The sequence below is a fragment of the Diadema antillarum genome, unplaced genomic scaffold, assembly GCF_040938485.1.
Source record: "Diadema antillarum isolate AM-2024a unplaced genomic scaffold, OU_Dant_1.0 seq00000399_RagTag, whole genome shotgun sequence".
In the NCBI taxonomy this organism is placed as follows: Eukaryota; Metazoa; Echinodermata; class Echinoidea; order Diadematoida; family Diadematidae; genus Diadema; species Diadema antillarum.
In genome coordinates this window covers 61,579-82,142 of record NW_027271390.1, presented here as the reverse complement: position 1 = coordinate 82,142, position 20,564 = coordinate 61,579, and the positions used below count along the sequence as shown (strand labels likewise).

Sequence of the window (20,564 nt, the reverse complement as noted above, 5' to 3'; positions counted from 1 at the left end):
GAGTTTTGTTGCAACTTCATTACGAAAGGAAACCTAACTTCATATGATTACATTAATGACTTTATATTCAACTTTTATTCACAGGGTTTTGACAGATCTTACAACTATAATAACAAGTGATAACTTGAGGAGTTTGTACATAATTACACACACGCGCACGCACCCACAAGCACACACACAAAGATGCACACTCATGCTCAGAAATTAGTTGCCATTATGTAATAGTCTTTCGGCACTTTTCAAATCGATATCCTTGCGTAATCACTCACCACTTGGTTAAAGCGGACCATGAACGCGACTCCTGAATTTGTATGTTCTGGTGAAAGGGATGAGAGTTTGTACTCTGTCCATTGTTTTCCCACTGCTCTGGCTGCCTCCTCGGTATGGCATTCAAACGCAACGTCAACACAGAAATCCTTGTCTGAAGATTTTACCAGGTCCTCGATGATATCCATGCCGAGTTCATTCCCTGAAGCTGACGTGAAGTAGAGTACGTAACGAAACTCCTCAGGTCGACTAAGAAGTTTGTTTTTCACCTTGCTGTAATTGGCGCGATCATTGGCGAATAAATTTTGCACATACACACCTGCAATATATTCTTGGAACAGTTTGTGGGGAAAGGAAACTGTTGATGCAACCAAGGATGAAATGTTGACATCGCGCCGACGATCCCTTGGAATGACATCTCTTTCTATTGTCAAAACACCCACGCTGCAGCAGGTTTCCATGGCATCATGACAATCTCTGAATTGTTCTTCAGGGAATGAAAGATTCCTGTCCAATAAACCGTTAAATGCATTCTCACTTATGTCTTGAATTGCCTTTTCGGCTTCCTTCAATTGTTCTACAACGTTCTGATTCTGAAGATTTCCACAAGCTTTTGATGCGAAGTGGTCTTTCAAGAAAGATATCATTTCTCCAAATATCTTGGAGAAAGTGTGCATTGTTTGCATTTCCTTTCGTTTTTCCTTACTGACGTCGTTCCACATAAGGCAAAGCATTGCACAGTAAATAGGAAATGGGGCCATGTTTGATCGGATGACATCATTTTCCTTCATAAAAGTAATCAAGTCTTTGGCAAGATTGTCCTTCTCTGTAATCTGAAAATATTTTGTAATATAAGCTGATAAATTCTCCTCGCTAAATCCTTCGACATTGAGATAAGTGTACGCTTCAGCAAGACTCTTGTCCAACATAAATTCACTTGTTCTCCATGGTCGTGTCGTCACAATCACTTTGCATGACATATATTTTTTTGTTCGTAGAACGCGAATGAACTCACTGCTGTTCTCATCACTTAATTTCTCATCAAACTCGTCGAACCCATCAAATATGATGAGAACCCTACTTTGATTTGCTGAAATGTAGTCATCTATCTGGTTTGCTTTTGTTATATTTTCATCAGAAAGATAAGTTCTGACAATATCACCAATGCTTTTGGCGTCCTTAACATCTCGAAGAGGAATTAGTAGCACCATGTCCAGGTCCTGGAGAATCCGTCCCCGGCACCAGTCCCAGGCAATCTTAGCACACAGCGTTGATTTCCCAGCACCACCCTCACCCTGGATGAGAAGGCGATTTGAAAGATTTCCCTTGTTGCTTGTAAGATCTTCGTATGTTATTGGTGTTTTACGATCACTGCTTTGGTCTATTATATTTAAATTGGTATAAATTTCATCCAATTCAAAAAGTTTCATAAAGTTGAATGGATCCACTCTGACCTTGCGTCGTGACATGCGATAATATGCCTTCAGCTCCTCCTTCCACTGCTGTGCTGGATCCTTTGTTTTCAACGTTGATCCTTACAAGAAAAATAAAAACAGACAAAAATATTCACAAAATGGTTATACTATTGGGTATGTATATATATATATATATATATGAGACAGTATATTATAGATTTGTAGAGGGAGAGAGAGAGGGAGAGAGAGAGAGAGCAAAAGAGGCCAAGAGAAAGAAAACTGGAAGAAAGATCCAGATTATATAAACAATAAATCATTTTTGTATTTGCTGATATTAATAAAAACATGGCACGAAATCTTACATTTTGATAAAAATTATTGGTATTTACGACTCTTTTTTTTGGGGGGGGGGGGGATGGGGAATAACTTATTTTTTATTATTTTTTTTTACCCGGTATAAGTTCTTCTTCCTCATGAAAACTCTCTTGTATGATTGGTCTCCGCCAGCAGGGATTCCAGCCACATCCTAAAACGAAAAATCAACAATGACAAAAGTTGCAATATCAATTATGTTTTCAACGTATTCAAGCACACACACACAAACATAGATAATTTATTTATATATAGCAATCAAATTCAAAATCAGGTCATTCGAATTCACTATCCGAGCATTCAAATGCACTCTTGGACCACTCAAATTCACTATCAGAGCATTCAAATTTAAGAGAGGAGCACGCATTTCATCAATGAGCATTCCAATTCATGTCAAGCTGGCGACGGAATCTCGTCAGTCATTCAAACTCGTGAATAGGCAATCATGTTCCGAATAACTGCATTCAATTTAAATGAAGTCCTGAATTTAGTTAGTTTGGGGCCGTGTATGCATGTGTTTCCTTTTGTATCAACCTACTTACTTGTTAGCCGATCAAATTACCTTTGATATAGTATATAATACATTGATTTTCATCAAAATTTTCTATGAAAAATATGATCTCGAAAAAGTGTTTACTTTCTTTTTTTTGCTGAGTGGGTATATACAATTGTATATGTATATATATATTATATATATATATAAACATGTTGCGAATTCACGTATTGGCTCCAATATAGCGAAGAATCAAGAAATAAACTAGTAATGCATTATTTCGCCAATAAGAATGAGTTTATTGAACAACTCAAATTTTCGGTGGCCTCCACTTTGTTCAGGAGTCTCGACGGGGAATGTCAATACCAAAACATAAATTGAACATGAAGAGCGCGCACTCATATACACAGAATTGGTTGCTATGAGAGTGCGTACCCTTTACAATGATGTTGCCATGTAGACGCAATGTAGTCAAGGTACCCAACGCATAAGGAGGAGGACATTGACATGTGAGATCTGAGAAAAAGAGGAGAAAATAATTGGAGCGTAGCTTTGACATCATCCTTCCTCTTACTGTACCTCCTCTTTGGAAAAGCGCAAGAGTTGAAAAATTGGTCTCCGCCGGGAATCGAACCCAGGTATTTGGCATGGAACGCTAACGCCTTAACCGCTGGGCCACGGAGACATCATAGCGATTCAGGCTGACCTAAGCTCGAATACCGGCCCGACGGACCAACCTTTCAACTCTTTAGCATACGTTCCTTTTTGGGGTAGAGAGTTATGAATACCAACAAGCCGCGTGCCCCAGCTGGATCTGCAATGAGATTCACGTAGCCTGCGGTGAATTGGAATAATGTTTTTATGTCTGTTTGTTTTTGCTTTTTATTTTGCGAAAGAAGTCACCACTAAAATACATATATATATATATATATATATATATATATATATATACACTCAGCAAAAAAAAAAAAAAGTAAGTTTCCCCCTAACATTTTCGGATATAATTCAAAAAGTATTTTACGGATGTTCATAATTCGAACGAGAGTGGGTAGGGAATTTCATTACTCGTAACATGAATGGCATATCATTGCCACCAGATATCATATTGGTGTAAAAATCGCATTTTATGTCAAAATGCATGGGGAAAAAAGTTGCACTTTAGGCCAAAGGAAGCATATTGTATACATTTCCTATGTAAGTTATCAAATGATCTTTTTTAATTGTGTAATTCTCAGGAATTTCTTCAGGTACAATGTGCTTCCCCTATCAAACAGATGTTATGCATACTTTTTGAACAATAGGCCTTCTCAATATGAAACATATTGGTAGAAGCCATGTGATTTGTAATTCCAATTTAGGTTGATCACATTAATGTGCATGTGGGCATTTTGCATCATGCCCTCAAGTTGAAGATCAGTTTACTGAGGGAAATAGCATCGAACGTATGGAGTGGCCTGCAAGATCCCCTGACTGTAATCCAGTAGAGAATCTTTGGAATATCATTAAGTGGAAAGCGAGCAAGAAGTTGAAAGATGACACTTCACTGAAAGAATTTCAGCGCATCTTGCAGAGAGCGTGATGGGATAACATTGAGCAGCGCCAAGTACAAACTTTAGTTAACAGTATGAGGAGGAGATGGCGGCTGGTCATTGCGGGTGGTGGACATATCAATTATCAGATACTTCACTATATGCTCATGAAAAGAAAGAAATAGAGAAATATGCAATAACCCATGCTTAAATGTTCAGAATCATGAGTGATTGTTTGATTATTTGTGTAAAAGTCATTGCAAATCACTAAAGTGCAACTTTTGTTTCCATGCATTTTGACATAAAATGCATTTTTTCACACCAATAATGATATCTGGTGGCAATGATTTGCCACTCATGTTATGAGTAATAAAATTTTTTATCACTTTCCGTTTGAATTATGAAAATTGGTTGAATACTTTTTGAGATATATCCACAAATGCTGGGGGGGGGGGGAACTTACTTTTTTGCCGAGTGTATATATATATATATATATATATATATATATATATATATATATACATTTCATGGATATTATGAGTACATGGTGGCCTAGATGATGTGTGATAATACTGTATGTACAGCGTGGCCTGGAAAGAACGGGACACCTAAGATCTTTTGAACAGCAATATCGTTGCAAATTTGTTACTATATGTTGCATACTATTGGAAAGGCCATTCTTTTTCCATAGGAATGACACAAAGTTGATAAATGCCCTTTACCACAAGATATGAGGACCATTTTGTCAACCCTTACAATTTTCAGAACGTGGTCAATTTTGCACTCTCAGAAGGCGTTTTCACATCAGCCTGATTAAAATCCAAGCTCGAAATATTGTCCGCTATTGCGAATTAGAGGGCTCTTTCATTTCGTATTCACATCAGCCCGAAGAGGGGGTAGCCCGAGTAGTCATGGAAGTTGAAAATTTTAAAATAGCTAATTCGACAGCTGAGTATTATGTGCAAACAACATCAGTAATGTGTGTGTCCTCTCAAAAATTCCTCATGACTTGTGTGCAGTTTGCCTCGATTGATTGGGTCACACATTCTAGGCAAGATGGAATTCATCGCGCTAATTTCTCGAGTCGTTTTCACATTATCAAACAGCGCGTTACTCTCCCGCTCTTTCAGAAATTCCCTGAGTTGGAGTCGAGAAATTTTCTCGATCAGAGCGATACAATTAGCGCGCAAATTTGTGTTCACATTATCAAATAGCGAGCTTTGTCGCTATCGGGAAAATGTCCAAAGTCAGAAAATAGCGCGCTATTCCTAGTGACAGTCACACCGTCCGCCACATTCCACACATTGTGAACGCTACGGATTCTATGACATGCCGAATTCTTGTTGGATTCGATCGGTATCTCTGAGAGTGCAAAATGATCACATTTCTACTATAGGTTTCCCCTCCCAGTTTCGTCAGATTTGCATTTGAATTAATGATAAGGTGTTCAAATTCAAGATATTTTTGTCACTGCTCTCATATTTCATCTAAATTCTTTGAGTATTCAATTTCATTTCATGTCATTCCTTTCAGATTTTATTTCACTAAATTTAGAGAGAAATTCATTCAATTTAACGGTTCAAAGTTGGCATTCAATTTCGAGCCAGCTGGATAGACGTTCAAATTCGCACCAAATACCAGTTTCAATTTCATTTATAGGAACATAACTTCGCACTTTTAACGTTCGAATTCAATCAACATACACAGCCTCCACGGTCCCCTTTTCTCACTGTCATTGAATGGTATGATTTCCTTTTAATTTCAAACTCTCATTTAATCATATCAATTGTATTGTGTGCATTCTTTCCTTTATTTCATTTTCAATCACCCTGACAGTATGATTGTATTTACATTTATATAAAATAGCCATATCCCAGAATATCTTAGGGATCCTATACGTCCAAATTTGCATTTATTCACTTGCTAAACACTTTGGGTGATAAGGCAGTTGGCAGTTGATTCGAAATGAGTATATTATAATAATGGGTCATTAGACCAAAATACAGGGTTGTTTGAATACTTTTGGTAGCATTGAAAAAACTGGGTCATCCCACAAGACCGACACCCACGAGTCATAACGGTCCACGAGACCGACATCAATAATAGGTCCACGAGTCATACAGCCCACGAGATATACGGCCCAGGAGTCATACAGCCCATGGGTTCGACACTACGCACAAAAGGCTCATGAGACCGACACTAAGCAAACACAGCCCATAAGACCGACATTAAGCAATAAAGGCTCACGAGACCGACACTAAGCAAAGAAAGCCCACGAGACCGACAGTAGGCAAAGAAGGACCACGAGACCGACAATAAGCAAAAAAGGCTCACGAGACCGACATTACGCAAAGAAAGCCCACGAGACCGACAGTAGGCAAAGAAGGCCCACGAGACCGACAGGATAAACAGCGCCATCTACATGTCAATTACCTGTACAGGGTGTGTTCCAATGAACGGAAAAAATAACATGCTGGCGGGTGCAATTTCGTCACGAAATCAAGTGAAAGATGGTAACCATCTACATATGAACGACATAAAATGTGTACTTCTACATACTTCTAGGAGGGGCCAGGCCTGTCAGGTAGCGACATTGAACATATCAATTAGAAAAATAGAATTGTATTCTTCATGCCCCCCCCTCCCCCCAAAACAAAAAAAAAAGAAGAAAGAAAAAAACACAAATGAATTAATAAAAGAGGACAAGAACGATGTATGGATTAATTTGAGAGCTTTGATAATGCCATCGTGCTATTTTTAATAGGCTTTCCCGGTTTTTTAGTAAGAAGATAATGGACAGGATGTACCTTTTTACCTCTTCTCTTTCTCGATTCACTAGTTACTTAGGCTATATTAGATATCCTGCCCTCCTGCTTTAAACGTTTTGGAGTAAGATCTATTTGTAATTTTCTATGTAACTATAATGTAATTCAACTGATTAAAACGTTTTATATCGCAGGGATTCACCTCGATTTGTGGCTTGTGTTATTCTCCCCTCCAAGCAGTACATTTTTTCGTGAAATACAATAACTGTTTTTCATTGATGCATCTTGGGGGTTTTTTTTTTCCGAATCCCTAACGCTACCTTAATAGAACGATTATGTTATTTTCTTAATTAAATACTAAATCAACACCCTAGTAAGTTTATTGTGGAAAGATCTATTACACACTTTTACTGAATTTTGTTCATTTTCTTCACAAACACACACCAACGCAGACACAATTAAAAGTTTCTGATTATTTCAGGGGATGGGGGCAACTGATGGGGTTACACCCTGTCAACTCTCCTTTTCCATCTCTCATTATCTTTTTATGCCATTATCAGGACACCCTATACAACTTATCGGTCTATAGGTGGCGCTGTTCATCCTGTCGGTCTCGTGGGCCTTCTTAGCTTAGTGTCGGTCTCGTGAACCTCTTTTGCGTAATGTCGGTCTCGTGAGCCTTGTATTAGTCTAGTGGGATTTCTGAAAAAGGGCTCTCTAAAATGGTGTTAGAGGCATTTTTGAGTAAAAGTTGGGAAACCGGTCTCTTTTTACCTAATTTGAGTATGCTGAATTCCGAAAAAATCCGGTTCCCAAGCGCAATTCACCGATCTTGACCATCTAATTTGCATAAACAAAAATGGTTGCCAAGCTACAGAAATTATCAGTTTCAGATACGCATTTTCTAGCAAATTCTTTGCAAACAAGCTGGAAAAAGTGATTTGAAATGTTTGTACAGAGAATAGAATTATCCAATTTATAAGGAATAAACGTTTCTCAGGTGGCAAAAAGTATATTTTATTCATAATTATGCAAATTAGGACTGAAATATGCACATATATATATATATATATATACATTAACACTGGAAGAGTAATTTTGACAATTAAATACTAAATATGTAGACTTTAAGGTTTTGAGGGTTGGGAAAACTCCGGTTTCCAAGCGAAAATTCACCGATCTTGACCATCTAATTTGCATAAAACAAAAATGGCTGCCCAGCCACAGAAATTGTCAGTTATTCAGTTTCGGACACGGATTTTCTAGAAAATTCTTTGCAAACGAGCTGGAAGAAAAAAAAGTGATTTGATATTTTGTGCAAATAATAGAAGTAGCAATTTGAGGGATAAACGTTTCTCAGATGGTAAATAGTATATTCTATTAATAATTATGCAAATGAGTACTGACATGTGCAGATAAATATATATTAACACTGGAGAGTAATTGTTACAATGTTTTTCTTGAGAGGCAAGTTAAACACTAAAGATGTAAACTTTAAGGTTTTGAGGGTTAGGAAAACTCCGGTTCCCAAGCAAAAATTCACCGCTCTTGACCATCTAATTTGCATAAACAAAAATGGCTGCCCAGCCACAGAAGTTGTGAATTCCAGACAACGCATTATTCTACATTTTCTTTTGTAAACGAGCTGGAAAAAAGTGATTTGAAATCTATGTACATAGAATGGAATTAGCAACTTGAGGGATAAACGTTTCTCAGGTGTTAAATAATATATTTCTTTCATAATTATGCAAATTAGTACTGAAATATGCAGATAAAATATATATTAACACTGGAAGATTTTTTATATATTTTTTTTTTCTCTTGAGAGGGAAGTTAAGAATATTAGATATATACACCTGAAGGTTTGGAGGGTTAGATGAAATCTGAATCCCTTCTCAGTGGTATCAAAAATAAATGCAAGTACATATATTGTATCGGTATGCAAATCATATGCAGGCTTCATGAGTTTTATGCGCATGCAGTTCATTCAATAGTCTATATACCCTGGTAAAAATTTTTGTTTTTCAAATCCTTTGAAATGGTCCTTTTGGATTTTTTTTAAAGAATTCAAGTTAGGAACCCGATTCTTAACCAAAAATGATTGCGCTAGGTCTAAAAAAAAAAAAAAAAAAAAAAAAAAAAAAAACCCAAAACAAAACAAAAAACGGGTCTTTTTCAAGCGAATGAACTTTAAAATCTAATTTGCATAATACATACAAGATAGCTGCAATATTGCCATAAAATTGTTAATATCATGCAAAATATTTTTAGTACATCGATAATCGCAAAACGAGTTGATGAAAACTCTCTCTACACGGATCATGACTCAACTTTTTATGGGGGGGGGGGAAATGTCATCGAACAATGCCATTTTATTCTATTCATATGCAACATCCATTATTGTATTTGTTCCAATATGCAAATCTATAGCATTAGCACGGAATTTCTATTTCCCAGTTAACCAGAGCATGGTAATCATATACATATATATATATATATATATACATATATATATATATATATATGTATATATATATATATATATATATATGATAATAAAGATTACATATGATTATATATAACAAACATTCGTCTATAGGTTGAAATGGATAGGTGGTTTTATTCTATTTTGTCTTATGAAGTGAAGTGTTTTTTTTTTTGGGGGGAGGGTTGTTTTTTTCAAGTCGACGAAAAATACCTTTAATGTCACAACAAACATTATTGATGCCCCAATGAATAAACAAAATTATGTTGCAAGTCCGTTAGATATATAAGACTGGATAAGGATCCATTGGAAAGTTAAGTTTTGTAGAATAGCCGCGATCACACACTGGCAAAAGATCAAGAAGTTTAAGATCGCGATCTCCAAGATCTCAAAAAGGCGCGGCCAAATTGGCAAAATATCGAAAAGTTTCAGATCGCAGTCTTTAAGATCTTGAAGTTTTTCAAGTGCGTGTGACTGCAAACTTTCCGCGAAACTTCCCACTACAACTAGGGATATTTCATTTTATAATGCTAGTCCTCTCCAAACTTCTCGATCTCTTGTCAGTGTGACCGGACAACAAAAGATCATGAAGACGTCGCGATCTTAAACTTTGCGATCTTTTTACCACTCTGACCCGCGCCTTATCATGATAAACTTTAATAACGATGTTAGAAATAGCAGTGAGTGAGAAGAAATGGAAAAAAAAAAGACGTGTGGCACACATCCACCTATATTATATCCTTCTAGGCCTACATCTGTTATAAGAATGTAACTTCGTCAACTTCCAAGACAGTTCGAACTCTGAAATTGCATCGGCCAGGTGCAATCTGCGAAAATAAGGGGTTTACACCTTCCTGTTCCTTTTTGTTTTTGTTTTCAGTATACTTGGATAACATGCCGCCAGTGATAACCACCAAGTATGATGCATTTCAATTTATTCTTAACTGGACGACGCCACGCTCCCTTGTCTGTCTGACTTCTGATATCAGATCATAGAAATGACATTCTTAGCAAACAGACCTCTATAGCTTTAAGGGCCAGCAGATTGTAAGAAATAAGGAATAATTAATACTCATTAGAAACCATGTTACATACAGATGATTCCACTTCATATCAGACGTAAATGGACGCCATTTTGCTTCTCATTTATATGGTTTATCAAGTATAGTTTTTGAATATCCACATTGTCACTTGAATTTCTGCCCAAGAATTAGGATATGGATCTTTTCATGGAGGACCTGGGTTTTCCATTACCTTGCGAACATGAAGTTACTTTTGTTCCCTTGAGAGATAACATCTATCCGATAGCTACCTTAAAGATGCCTTCTTCCGTATAGATACTGGAGTTGTGCTTTTTCTGCCAGACTGATACTGACGGTAGCACTCACAATGACTCACAATCATCAAGGATGCTGCTTGTTCGAGAAAAAAAAAAAACTAAAGGGTTCCAAGAACATGGTTGTTATCAGTCGTCTTTATAAGAATAAACTTATATTCGATTCAAAAGATGCATCACACAAGCTCGTTTGGCACAAAATATGTTCCGCCATTTTACCGACAAAAGTATACTGGACGCTCGAAAAGCAGTCCAACGACAATACTCCAGTATCTTTAAAAAAAAATAAAAAAGGAAGAAAATCCTGCTCACTGTGCCAGACCTGGGCCCCGTTGCAAGAAAGTTGCAATCAATTGCAAATAATTGCTAATTTTGAAACACCCATTCTGATTGGCTCAGGGTCTGCCCTATTAAGAAGACATGCAATGCAACAATGATTTTGATTGGCCAGTGACAATTATTTGCAAGTTGCGTTTTAAACGCAAAGTTTCTTGCAACGGGGCCCTGATCTTTCTTCACCAGTAGACATTGGATGGGAACGTTTTTGATCTGATCTACAGCCTGTACAACTGATATATCTAGCTCCAATCCTGCAAATTTGCCTTGAGGTGATTTCATGTGCATGCGAAAGCATTGCAGAACATTTCGATGCAAATGTCACAAATTAGGCCTACGATGTACAGCAGTGTGTGCATGTTAGCAACAATGTGATGATGCAAACCTTGCATGAATGCAGATCAATTTAGTTTCGATTGAGAAATAGACTTTTTGACTCAGATTATGAATCTTTTCAGCCAAAAATATATAGGTGTTGATGACTAGAATTACAAAGTTCATCCTACGTTTCTGTTTCCGACACTGTCCGAGATACCAGGATTTTTCTTACAATTTTGTTTTTTTGCTTGAGCCTGCAGAGTGGGTGAAGAGATAGATTAAAAAAAAAAAAAACATAAATTATGACGAGATTTATGAAATTGCCACTTGATTTTAAATTCAACAGATTGAAAATAATTATAAACAAATCTATCCAATGAAAACGACAAAGCACAGGGTGGAAAAAGCGACCTTGCACTAATCCATAGAGTAATGTATAGTGATGTGATTGTTCGATAACTTTGATGGCAAGACCTTGTTTTGGTAGTGAATATGCATATAGAAAATGGGTGAATATTTGCATAATTTATTATGCAAATGAGATAATAGATGTGTGTTGTTTACTAGTTGCAGTTAATTTTTGCATCTCTTAATCACACCAGGAATCATTAACAGGTCTTGATATTGTTATAACTGTTATGAAACATATTCATGCTTATATTGCGGCAGTGCGTTGTAGAAGCTCGAAACCTGCTTGGTCTACGGCCTCTTGAATATCAATTTGCAAACATATTTCATTTTAGTATCATTCAGTTCTCCTTTATTGATTGATTCCAGTACTTGATTTACTTCGGACTCTGACGACATCATTATGTGCAACGTGTTTGCCCGATATCTTAGCTGCATTTTAGTACGCCAAGGTACATTTTGTTAGCAAGACTTTGTTTTAGGGAATATATCCATAGAAAATTTGTATAATCTATATGCAAATTAGATTATTGGGGTATTTCTAATAACTGTGTTTTTTCTTGTATCTCCTTTGTCACAAAAGAATCATCAACTTACGTCTTGATATTATAACTATAATGATTCAGATTCATATATCGCGGCAATGCGTTGTAGAATCTCGAAGCCTGTCGTAGTAAAGCCTCTTGCGTACCAATTTGCATACGTTATTACAAATATTGTTATTCATTTTTTTATTCTGAATTGGTTGATTCCAACACTCGATTTTCCTCGGACTCAAATGACACCATGAACACTTTGTTTGACCGATAGCATATCTATATTTTTCACTACGCCAAGTTACATTTTAATAGCAAAACTTTGTTTTAGGGGAAAATATGTTGAGAAAATGGAAAAATATTTGCATGATTTATTATGTAAATGAGATGCATGTTTTGTTTTAATACATAAGGTTGGTTCTTGTATCTCTTTAGCGCACTAGGAATCGTGAACCGGTCTTGATACAATGACAACTATCTTCAGAATTATGATTCAGATCCATATATTGCAGCAATGCGTTGTAGAATCTAGAATCCTGCCAGTTATGTATCCTCTTGTATACCAATTTGAATAGATATTTGCATAAGTGTAAGTCAATTCTTGAATTGATTGAATTCTTTTGAATTGATTTATTTTGATTCGACTCCGGCGACACAAAGTACTTTTTGTTTGCCCGGTAGCTTGTTAAAATGATTAGAAACAGAAGTGAACACGTACTATACATGTGCATATATATGCGGTAATGCATTACTGTATCAGCGGCAACGCCTAATTTGCATATTTAACTTCTTAATTTGCATATATAAGTGAAAGCTATGAACAAATGATGACCTAGATTTTGTCTTTGCACCTTAATTTCTGAAATTACTACTATTTCTGCATGTCTAGGGAGATGATATGAAAATTAGATCATCGAAACACCTTAAAAAGCAATGAATTGGCGGCCATTTTGTTTATGCAAATTAGATGCTCTTAGACTCGAAATTCCGCTTGGGAACCGGAATTTTTGGATTCAGCGTACTTGAATTATTCAAAATAGACCGGTTCCCAACTTTTACTAAAAAATGCCTCTAACAGTCATATTTTCCCCAAATCCCACTAGACTATATGCATAGCGTCGGTCTCGTGGGCCTTTTAAGTGTAGTGTCGGTCTCGTGGGCTTTGTTTGCTTAGTGTCGGTCTCATGAGCTTTATTAGTCTAGCGGGCGACGTATTTTTAGCCTAAATCAGTGATTGGCAGTCAACAGAGGGCGCGACGATGTGGAAGTCAAGTTGACTAAAAATACGTCTAGTAAGAAACCTCTGAATAGAGGCGTGGAACCGGGTGTGGCATGACAGTTGTCAGTCGTCAACTCTCGAAGTTTTATTGGCTGAGCATCGGATGTCAATCAAAACACGTCGCAGAGCCCGAAGAAATGCTACAATAGTCTACTCTCCCAGTTATACTACAGTGAATCTTTCAACAAAAATAAAGTTTGCCTGTCTCTTTCAGCTTACTACAGTATTTTTTTCACTCTTCTCCATTCTTTTTAAGGTGTATTACATTTTACCCTACTTCAAATAGAAAAGAGTGATGGTAATCAGTGCAACTGACTTCAGTTGTAAATCTATGAGGGTTTTGCACGTGGAAACTACGCCCAAATAACTGCCGAATGCAAACCTTCAATTATTGGAGTAAAGTCTACTTGATATATACTTTAATTGTACGTTTCGGAAATGTATCTGATATCATTACTCCCCTTTATCATTTCTAACCTTGAGTTACCATATTTTTGTATTAAACTTTGTAAGATATTTGCTTAACATCAATAAAGCTGCCGTCAAGACATCAATCTCTATATCGGAGCACCGTAGACTTTAAACAGGCATTTTTCTGACGTGTTCACGCGTGATCATACTGTCACGGAAGAACACGTCCGCGGTACATGGGCGTCCAAGGGGAAAACAAAGAGGAGCTGCGACACAAAAAGATTCCTGCAAAGCCAAAGGCACAGGTGAACTATGGTGCATCCTTTGCAATCATGAAATTACGAGATGCCATCTACGTGGTGCTGGCAACAAGTAATGATAAACCGATTCAATCTGAATTAGTCCATGGGCCAAGACCCGAAAAATGGGTTGTTGGTACCATCTGAGGTGGCACAACCTTTTTGGTGTCAGTTTGTTTGTCGGGCATAGATATGCTTATCAAGCTATGATAGCATTTCCAAATGAGTAGCTTAGTCATAATAAATGAATTTATTAACCAATTTGGTCTCGTTTTTATATCCCTATACTTCCGAATCGAAACTAAACCGCTATACAAAAAAGAGCACTGCCTTCTGTATGTCCACAGGTGTTCTGTTGTAAACGCGGTGCGCTTAGTCTTTATTCAAGGCAGCGAAGGGAATATCCAAAGGGGTGATATCAAGGTTATGTCCACAGCTGTCACGCGGTGCGCTTAGACTTTGTCTAGACCAATGTACCGTTATCATATCTAAAGTTCCTCTTAAAAGGGATTATCTATACTGTTTTTATACTACCCTATCAACAAATACATCAGTTTTAAACAAAATCACTCTGTTCATTTACAATATCATTCATTATAATGTATCGTAGTGTACCGGGTACATTGTTTTTGCATTATCTTATATTGTTGGAGGGAAATAAAGCAACATTGGCGTGGTATCAGCGTTTTCACCGTAGCGTTTTCGCCGGAAAATGATAAATAATTGAGAAAGATTCGGTAAAATTCACGAGGAATTGCTTTTGTTGTTGTTGTTGTTTTTAGATAAAAGGATAAACACTGTATCATACGCTTTGGATATTCCCTTCGCCGTCTAGAATAAAGACTAAGCGCTGTGGACATCATAATCTTTGGATATTCCCTTCGCTGCCTCCAATAAAGACTAAGCGCACCGCGTTTACAACAGAACACCTGTGAACATACCATAGAGCTGCATTTTACAGCTCTATGGAACATACAGAAGACAGCGCTCTTCTTTGTATAGCGGTTAGTTTCGATTCAGAAGTATAGGGATATAACAACGAGACCAAATTGGGTTTAAAAATTCATTTTCTATGACTAAGCTACTCATTTGAAAATGCTTTCATAGCTTGATAAGCATATCTATGCCCGACAAACAAAATGACACCAAAAAGGTTTTGCCACCTCAGATGGTACCAATATCTGGCCTGGCCCATGGACTAAATCACATTTTATTACAATGCATATGAGGACATCTTTGTGGCCATTCTGTATGCATATTATGTATTGCTAAATTGAGTATCATCAACAAGCTAACAACTGTGGTAAAATACACATACAAACACGCACGCACACACACACACACACACACACACACACACACACACACGAACAAGACGTATTACGCAACTGAGGAACAACACGCAAGATTTGTGTCCATGTCCAAATCGCTAGAAGTGACACGTATGGCTCTGCCAAAGAGTCTTGTACGATTTTTTCACCTGGAAGATCTCGTTTAGAGGTAAGGCGTGGTTGTTAAAATAACATTCACATGATTCGACCTGTCAAAAATAAATTATACTCGTATTCTCTGACAAGATTTCAGAAATGATTATGTTCCTTCGTGTCCTTTCTGGGATGCATCATTCCAAGGATCATTAATCTGATAATAAAATCAGGTTCGTTATTCCGAAAACGAAATATTCTTCTTTTAGTTACAAAATACGTTGATGTGACACCAATAATAAAAGGTTGAATATTATGCATTAAAAATTGAACGAAAACACGCACACGTATTCATGCCTACACACGTGCACACACATGCATTGACACACACAAAGACAAGTATAATGACAAACATACACAAACTAAAAAGGTCAAAAATAAAGCACTCGTTTATGTGCTGATAATCCCCTTTGAAATACGGCCCAAATCATAGATCAGCCCCTCCCCACTCTCATAACTCAAATGCATCAGACATGCAGATGTAAACCAAGTATGACAGAAAAAGGCAGCAACGGTGACGAAATTAAATCAGCCCACAATGTGCTTATCTAATGCCTCAACTTATTTTCCACTTTGCTTAGAGTAGCAAGCTTCTGAATGTGCTTTATCAAGACGTTTTGTCCAAGACACACTTGCTTTGGATTGCAGGAGTCAAATACCTCAGACAGTTGGTATATAATGCGCTATCTTTCGGCCAGATATTCTATGAGAAATACAAACCTGAAATAGCGTTTACTTTTCTTTCTTTTTTTTGCTTAGCGCATATGTGACCCTGCACCTCAAAACAAACAAAAAGTCGCCAGACATGAATTTTTAGTTAAGTCCATATTCTAAAGAGCAGACTTTATGCTTTAAAATTATGTATACCTCAAATCAAACGGACTCTCCTAACCTTTCTAAATATTGGGGGAAAAAACAAAACCTCAGAAAAAAAGTGTGAACTGAGAAAAGAGGCCATGAAGTACATCGTCTATTCAAGCGCTTAATCTTTACCAAACCGTGCTGGATGTGCGATGAATGGGACAAAAAAACAGGAAGTAAGCATAGATCTGGTGATCTGATGAAATTGGGTGGGAAAGCCTAAAATATTAGGCCCAAATAAGAGCATTATATGTATTCCTAAAACTTGATCAATGTGAAATGGTTATTGTAAACTGTTCTTTATTTATATGGTTTTATTTGCTTGCCGGCAACTTATTTAGTTACCATATTTTTATCCCGCGATTTAGTATTTTCCTTTGGAGGTGATTTGTTTGATATTCTTTACTTATATGTTACATGATTATTACGTAAAATGCATTTATTACAATACAATTTCTACCATTTTTCGTAGGGGTAGATTTTGTAACAATGATTGTCGTACAGAATGTAATTTTTCTTCGGGGGTTAAAGCAGATTAAAATGTTTCACTTTAAATAATTAGCAGTGGAGCACTGCTCACCTCAATCTCACGCATAATTGGCATCAAACACTTAGGAAAACAAATCAACACCTTTTTTGCGGTAGGTAGTCCGGATGATTTTTCTGAAGATAGTTTCCAACGAAGAGAAAAAAGGATGAATATGACAACAGGCACACCAATGGCGAGTCCAACGATGAGACCCCAGTCAACATGTTTTCCTGAAAGTTAGAATGAATATGGAGTGAAAATGTTTTCATTTTTGAATAGATTAAGAAGATAGCTAAAACAAAAACAAAAACATATTATTTAGGGCCTATACCGCTATACTATACGCGACGTTAGTGCTGTTTGTGGTCAGTCCCAAAGAAGTGATTACTTACATGTGCATTACGCTTGATATTGTGTCAAAACATATAATTCAGAGGAGATGCTGCGAAAAAAAAAACACGGTTCTAATTACCTTTGTTTCATTTCATTATGTTATGAATTGCTTTTTGCCGTCTCTCTCTTTTAGATTAAAAAAAGGTGTTATATGTTTGTATTATGCATATATACGTATACATGGTAAAATAAACAATCGTATGTGATAATGGTAGTTTACTCAAAAATATCGTATCGGATTAGGACCTATAATTTCCCGTTACAAACCTAAATCCCAACATTTGTTTAGGTACAAGAGCTTGTTTACCCGATGTAAATCAGAAAAAAAAAATGGCACCTTTCAAGAGACCTGGTACAGGCAGAACGCTGATTTCTACGGTTGACGTCCCATTCAGCGAGTCACCGGTAGCCACGCACATGAATGTTTGCTCTGTCCCATGTTTAGCTGATACAGTGATTGTCTCGAACCTCTCGTATGTGCCGTCAGAAAGTGTGTTCTGTTGTGAAACCACGGAATTTAGTCTCTTTCCCGACTCCTCGATCCATAGCATGGAAATGTTAGGTTTGAATCCACTCACCACACAAGTAAGATTTGAAGGAGGGGTGTTGGAGGGAGATTGATATGTACATCGGCTTTGACGAGATTGACTTCTATCAGCACATTCCTCAATCGTATGTCCAGATGCCATCGCTGGGAAAATAGGAAAATCAATTTCAAAATTACGCGAATTTCTTATTTGATTTCATATTACTGCTGTTGTTTGATTTTTTTTTTTTTTTTTTTTTTTTTTGCTCAGCAAAGAATTGAGATACATTTAGTGGACTTCATCCTTTTTGTGGAGAGAGTTTCATTTTTTATCGTGATATCTGATTTTCTTTTCTTCAAATTTAATTTGAGTTGATTTGGGCATTATCTATTCCTACAAGAATTTAGCAGAACGTCAATTTAACAAGGTTGATTGCCATTTGAAAAGTGAAAAACACATGAAATAATTATGTCAATGTTGGATATAAATGTACAGCATTTCCCTTTAAAGTATAAAATAAATACGAAGGGGTGTTTTACGACGTAATACGTCCTAGAGTGACTACAGTTTGGTAAGCCCTAAAATCGTGCGTAACTTCCGCGTATCGTTGAAGCCTGTTACACAAAACTCATGTGTAAGTCTGTCAAAGTAATATACGAACATTTGCTCAAAGTCTTAAACCATGCTTCTCAGTATATTTTGTCCCAATGCGACTTACAGCTAATCGTCACGATGGTGGTATTCTTGGACGTCTGCTGATCTCCTAGTGCCACTTCGCAATAGTAAAGACCTTCATCTGCCACCCGCAGGTCGGTGATGACGAGGCTGAAATCATTTTCCATGTTGAAACGTTCCTTCCTGCTTTCATATGTCCCATCGTTGAATGTAGCTACGGGCTCCCTCAGCTCATCGTTCCAATACACAATGCGAGGATCCTCCTGAATGTCACAGCGTAGTCGAATGTTTTCCCCTTTCCATCCCCGAACAGTGGGGCAGTACCTACCACAAACGCTTAAGATAGAAATTCTCGAGTGTCTTAATGCGTGTATATTACAAAATTCGTTCCGTTTTCTTTCGTTCATTTATATAAGCTCGGCAATAAGATTCAGTCAAGGCTGTTTTTCTTTATGTTCGTTTCGGATAAAAACATACTGAAATTTAGTAAATAATACAAACATGCTTTAGATTAATAGAAAATAGATATTACAAAAAGTAAACCCCCCCCCCCCAAAAAAAAAAAATGTGAAAAGCAATACGAGATAATCGTAAGTCCATAATGAAATAAACAAATAGATTATATAATCATACAACATTACTGGGTTGATGCTTCTTATCACTATAAATCACAAGTTACACTGTATTTTTAGTTGTATTTTTCAAGCTATCGAATTGTATGTTTGTTTGTTTTTTAATATTTTTGCGCAAAGCTTGTGTCCGCATTGTTGTGAGACTGCCGTGCAGCCATGCCTTTCAAATCATTTCTTTTTTTTACAAATCTCTTAAGTAATCTAGCCTTTTATATAGTTTTTATGCCTCTGCCACGTAGTGGTGCCGGAGGCATTATGTTTTCGGGTTGTCCGTCCGTCCGTCCGTCCGTCCTTCCGTCCGTCCGTCCGTCTGTAATGAATTTTGTGGACAGCGTAACTAAAAAAACCTTTTGAGGTATCGTAATGAAACTTGTATGTGTATTAGGGGGTGAAGTTGTGCCTTTTGGGCATACATGCTCGAGGTCAAAGGTCAAAAGGTCAAGGTCAAATACGTAAAATTTCACTATTTCCACCATATCTGTGTAATGCCTGAAGATATTTTCTTGAAACTTAGTGTATACATGTATTACCCAATTGAGATTCTCTGGTGAAAGTTTGGGGTCATGAGGTCAAAGGTCAAAGGTCAAAAGGTCAAGTAAAATATGAAAACTTCACTTTTTTCTTAAACTTTTTTCTTTAACTTGGAAATTGTTCAAGGTAACTTCATGGAACATCCGTACTGACTGGCAGTGATTATCTAGAGAATTTAGGGTTCATGGGGTCAAAGGTGAGAGGTCAAAGGTCAAGGGCAACACTTCAAAATTTTACTATTTCCCTCATTTATGCAATGCCAGCAGGATTTTTTTTTTGTTACACTTGGTGTATGCATGTATAACCTGATAGAGATTCTCTGGAAACTTTCTTTTTTTTTCTTCTTTTTTTGCCTCAAAGGTCAAAAGGTCAAAGATCAAGTGAAAGTGCTGAACTAACTCTTTCCTCCATATCTCGGAAGTGGCTCCAGTTATCTTGAAACTTTCTACATACTTATGCATGTTCTGCCTGACGGTGATTATCCTATGAATTGTAGGGTCAACGGCCAGATGAAAATGGTAACAATGTATTTTTCAATACAGAAATTGCACTCTTTCTCTATACCTTGAAAATTACTCCATGCATAAACTTATGAATGGGTCAAAGTCAAGTTAAAGTCCTTAAATCCCCAAATACATGCTCTACTATTTATCCAATTGCACCTAGGTCAAGGATGGTGATTA

General features: G+C 36.9%; 1 protein-coding gene across 1 annotated transcript in view; it reads right to left on the bottom strand.

The window, feature by feature from the left end:
- LOC139732086 (uncharacterized) overlaps nucleotides 1-20,564 on the bottom strand; it is a 300,102-nt gene that overhangs the window by 246,277 nt on the left and 33,261 nt on the right. The window contains exons 2-6 of the mRNA XM_071642957.1: nucleotides 18,762-19,054; nucleotides 17,854-18,207; nucleotides 17,276-17,353; nucleotides 2,134-2,208; nucleotides 270-1,801 (exon numbers count right to left, since the gene is read on the bottom strand). Coding sequence (XP_071499058.1) covers nucleotides 270-1,801; nucleotides 2,134-2,208; nucleotides 17,276-17,353; nucleotides 17,854-18,207; nucleotides 18,762-18,885 — 2,163 coding nt within the window. The 5' untranslated portion in view covers nucleotides 18,886-19,054. The remainder of the gene's footprint in view (nucleotides 1-269; nucleotides 1,802-2,133; nucleotides 2,209-17,275; nucleotides 17,354-17,853; nucleotides 18,208-18,761; nucleotides 19,055-20,564) is intronic.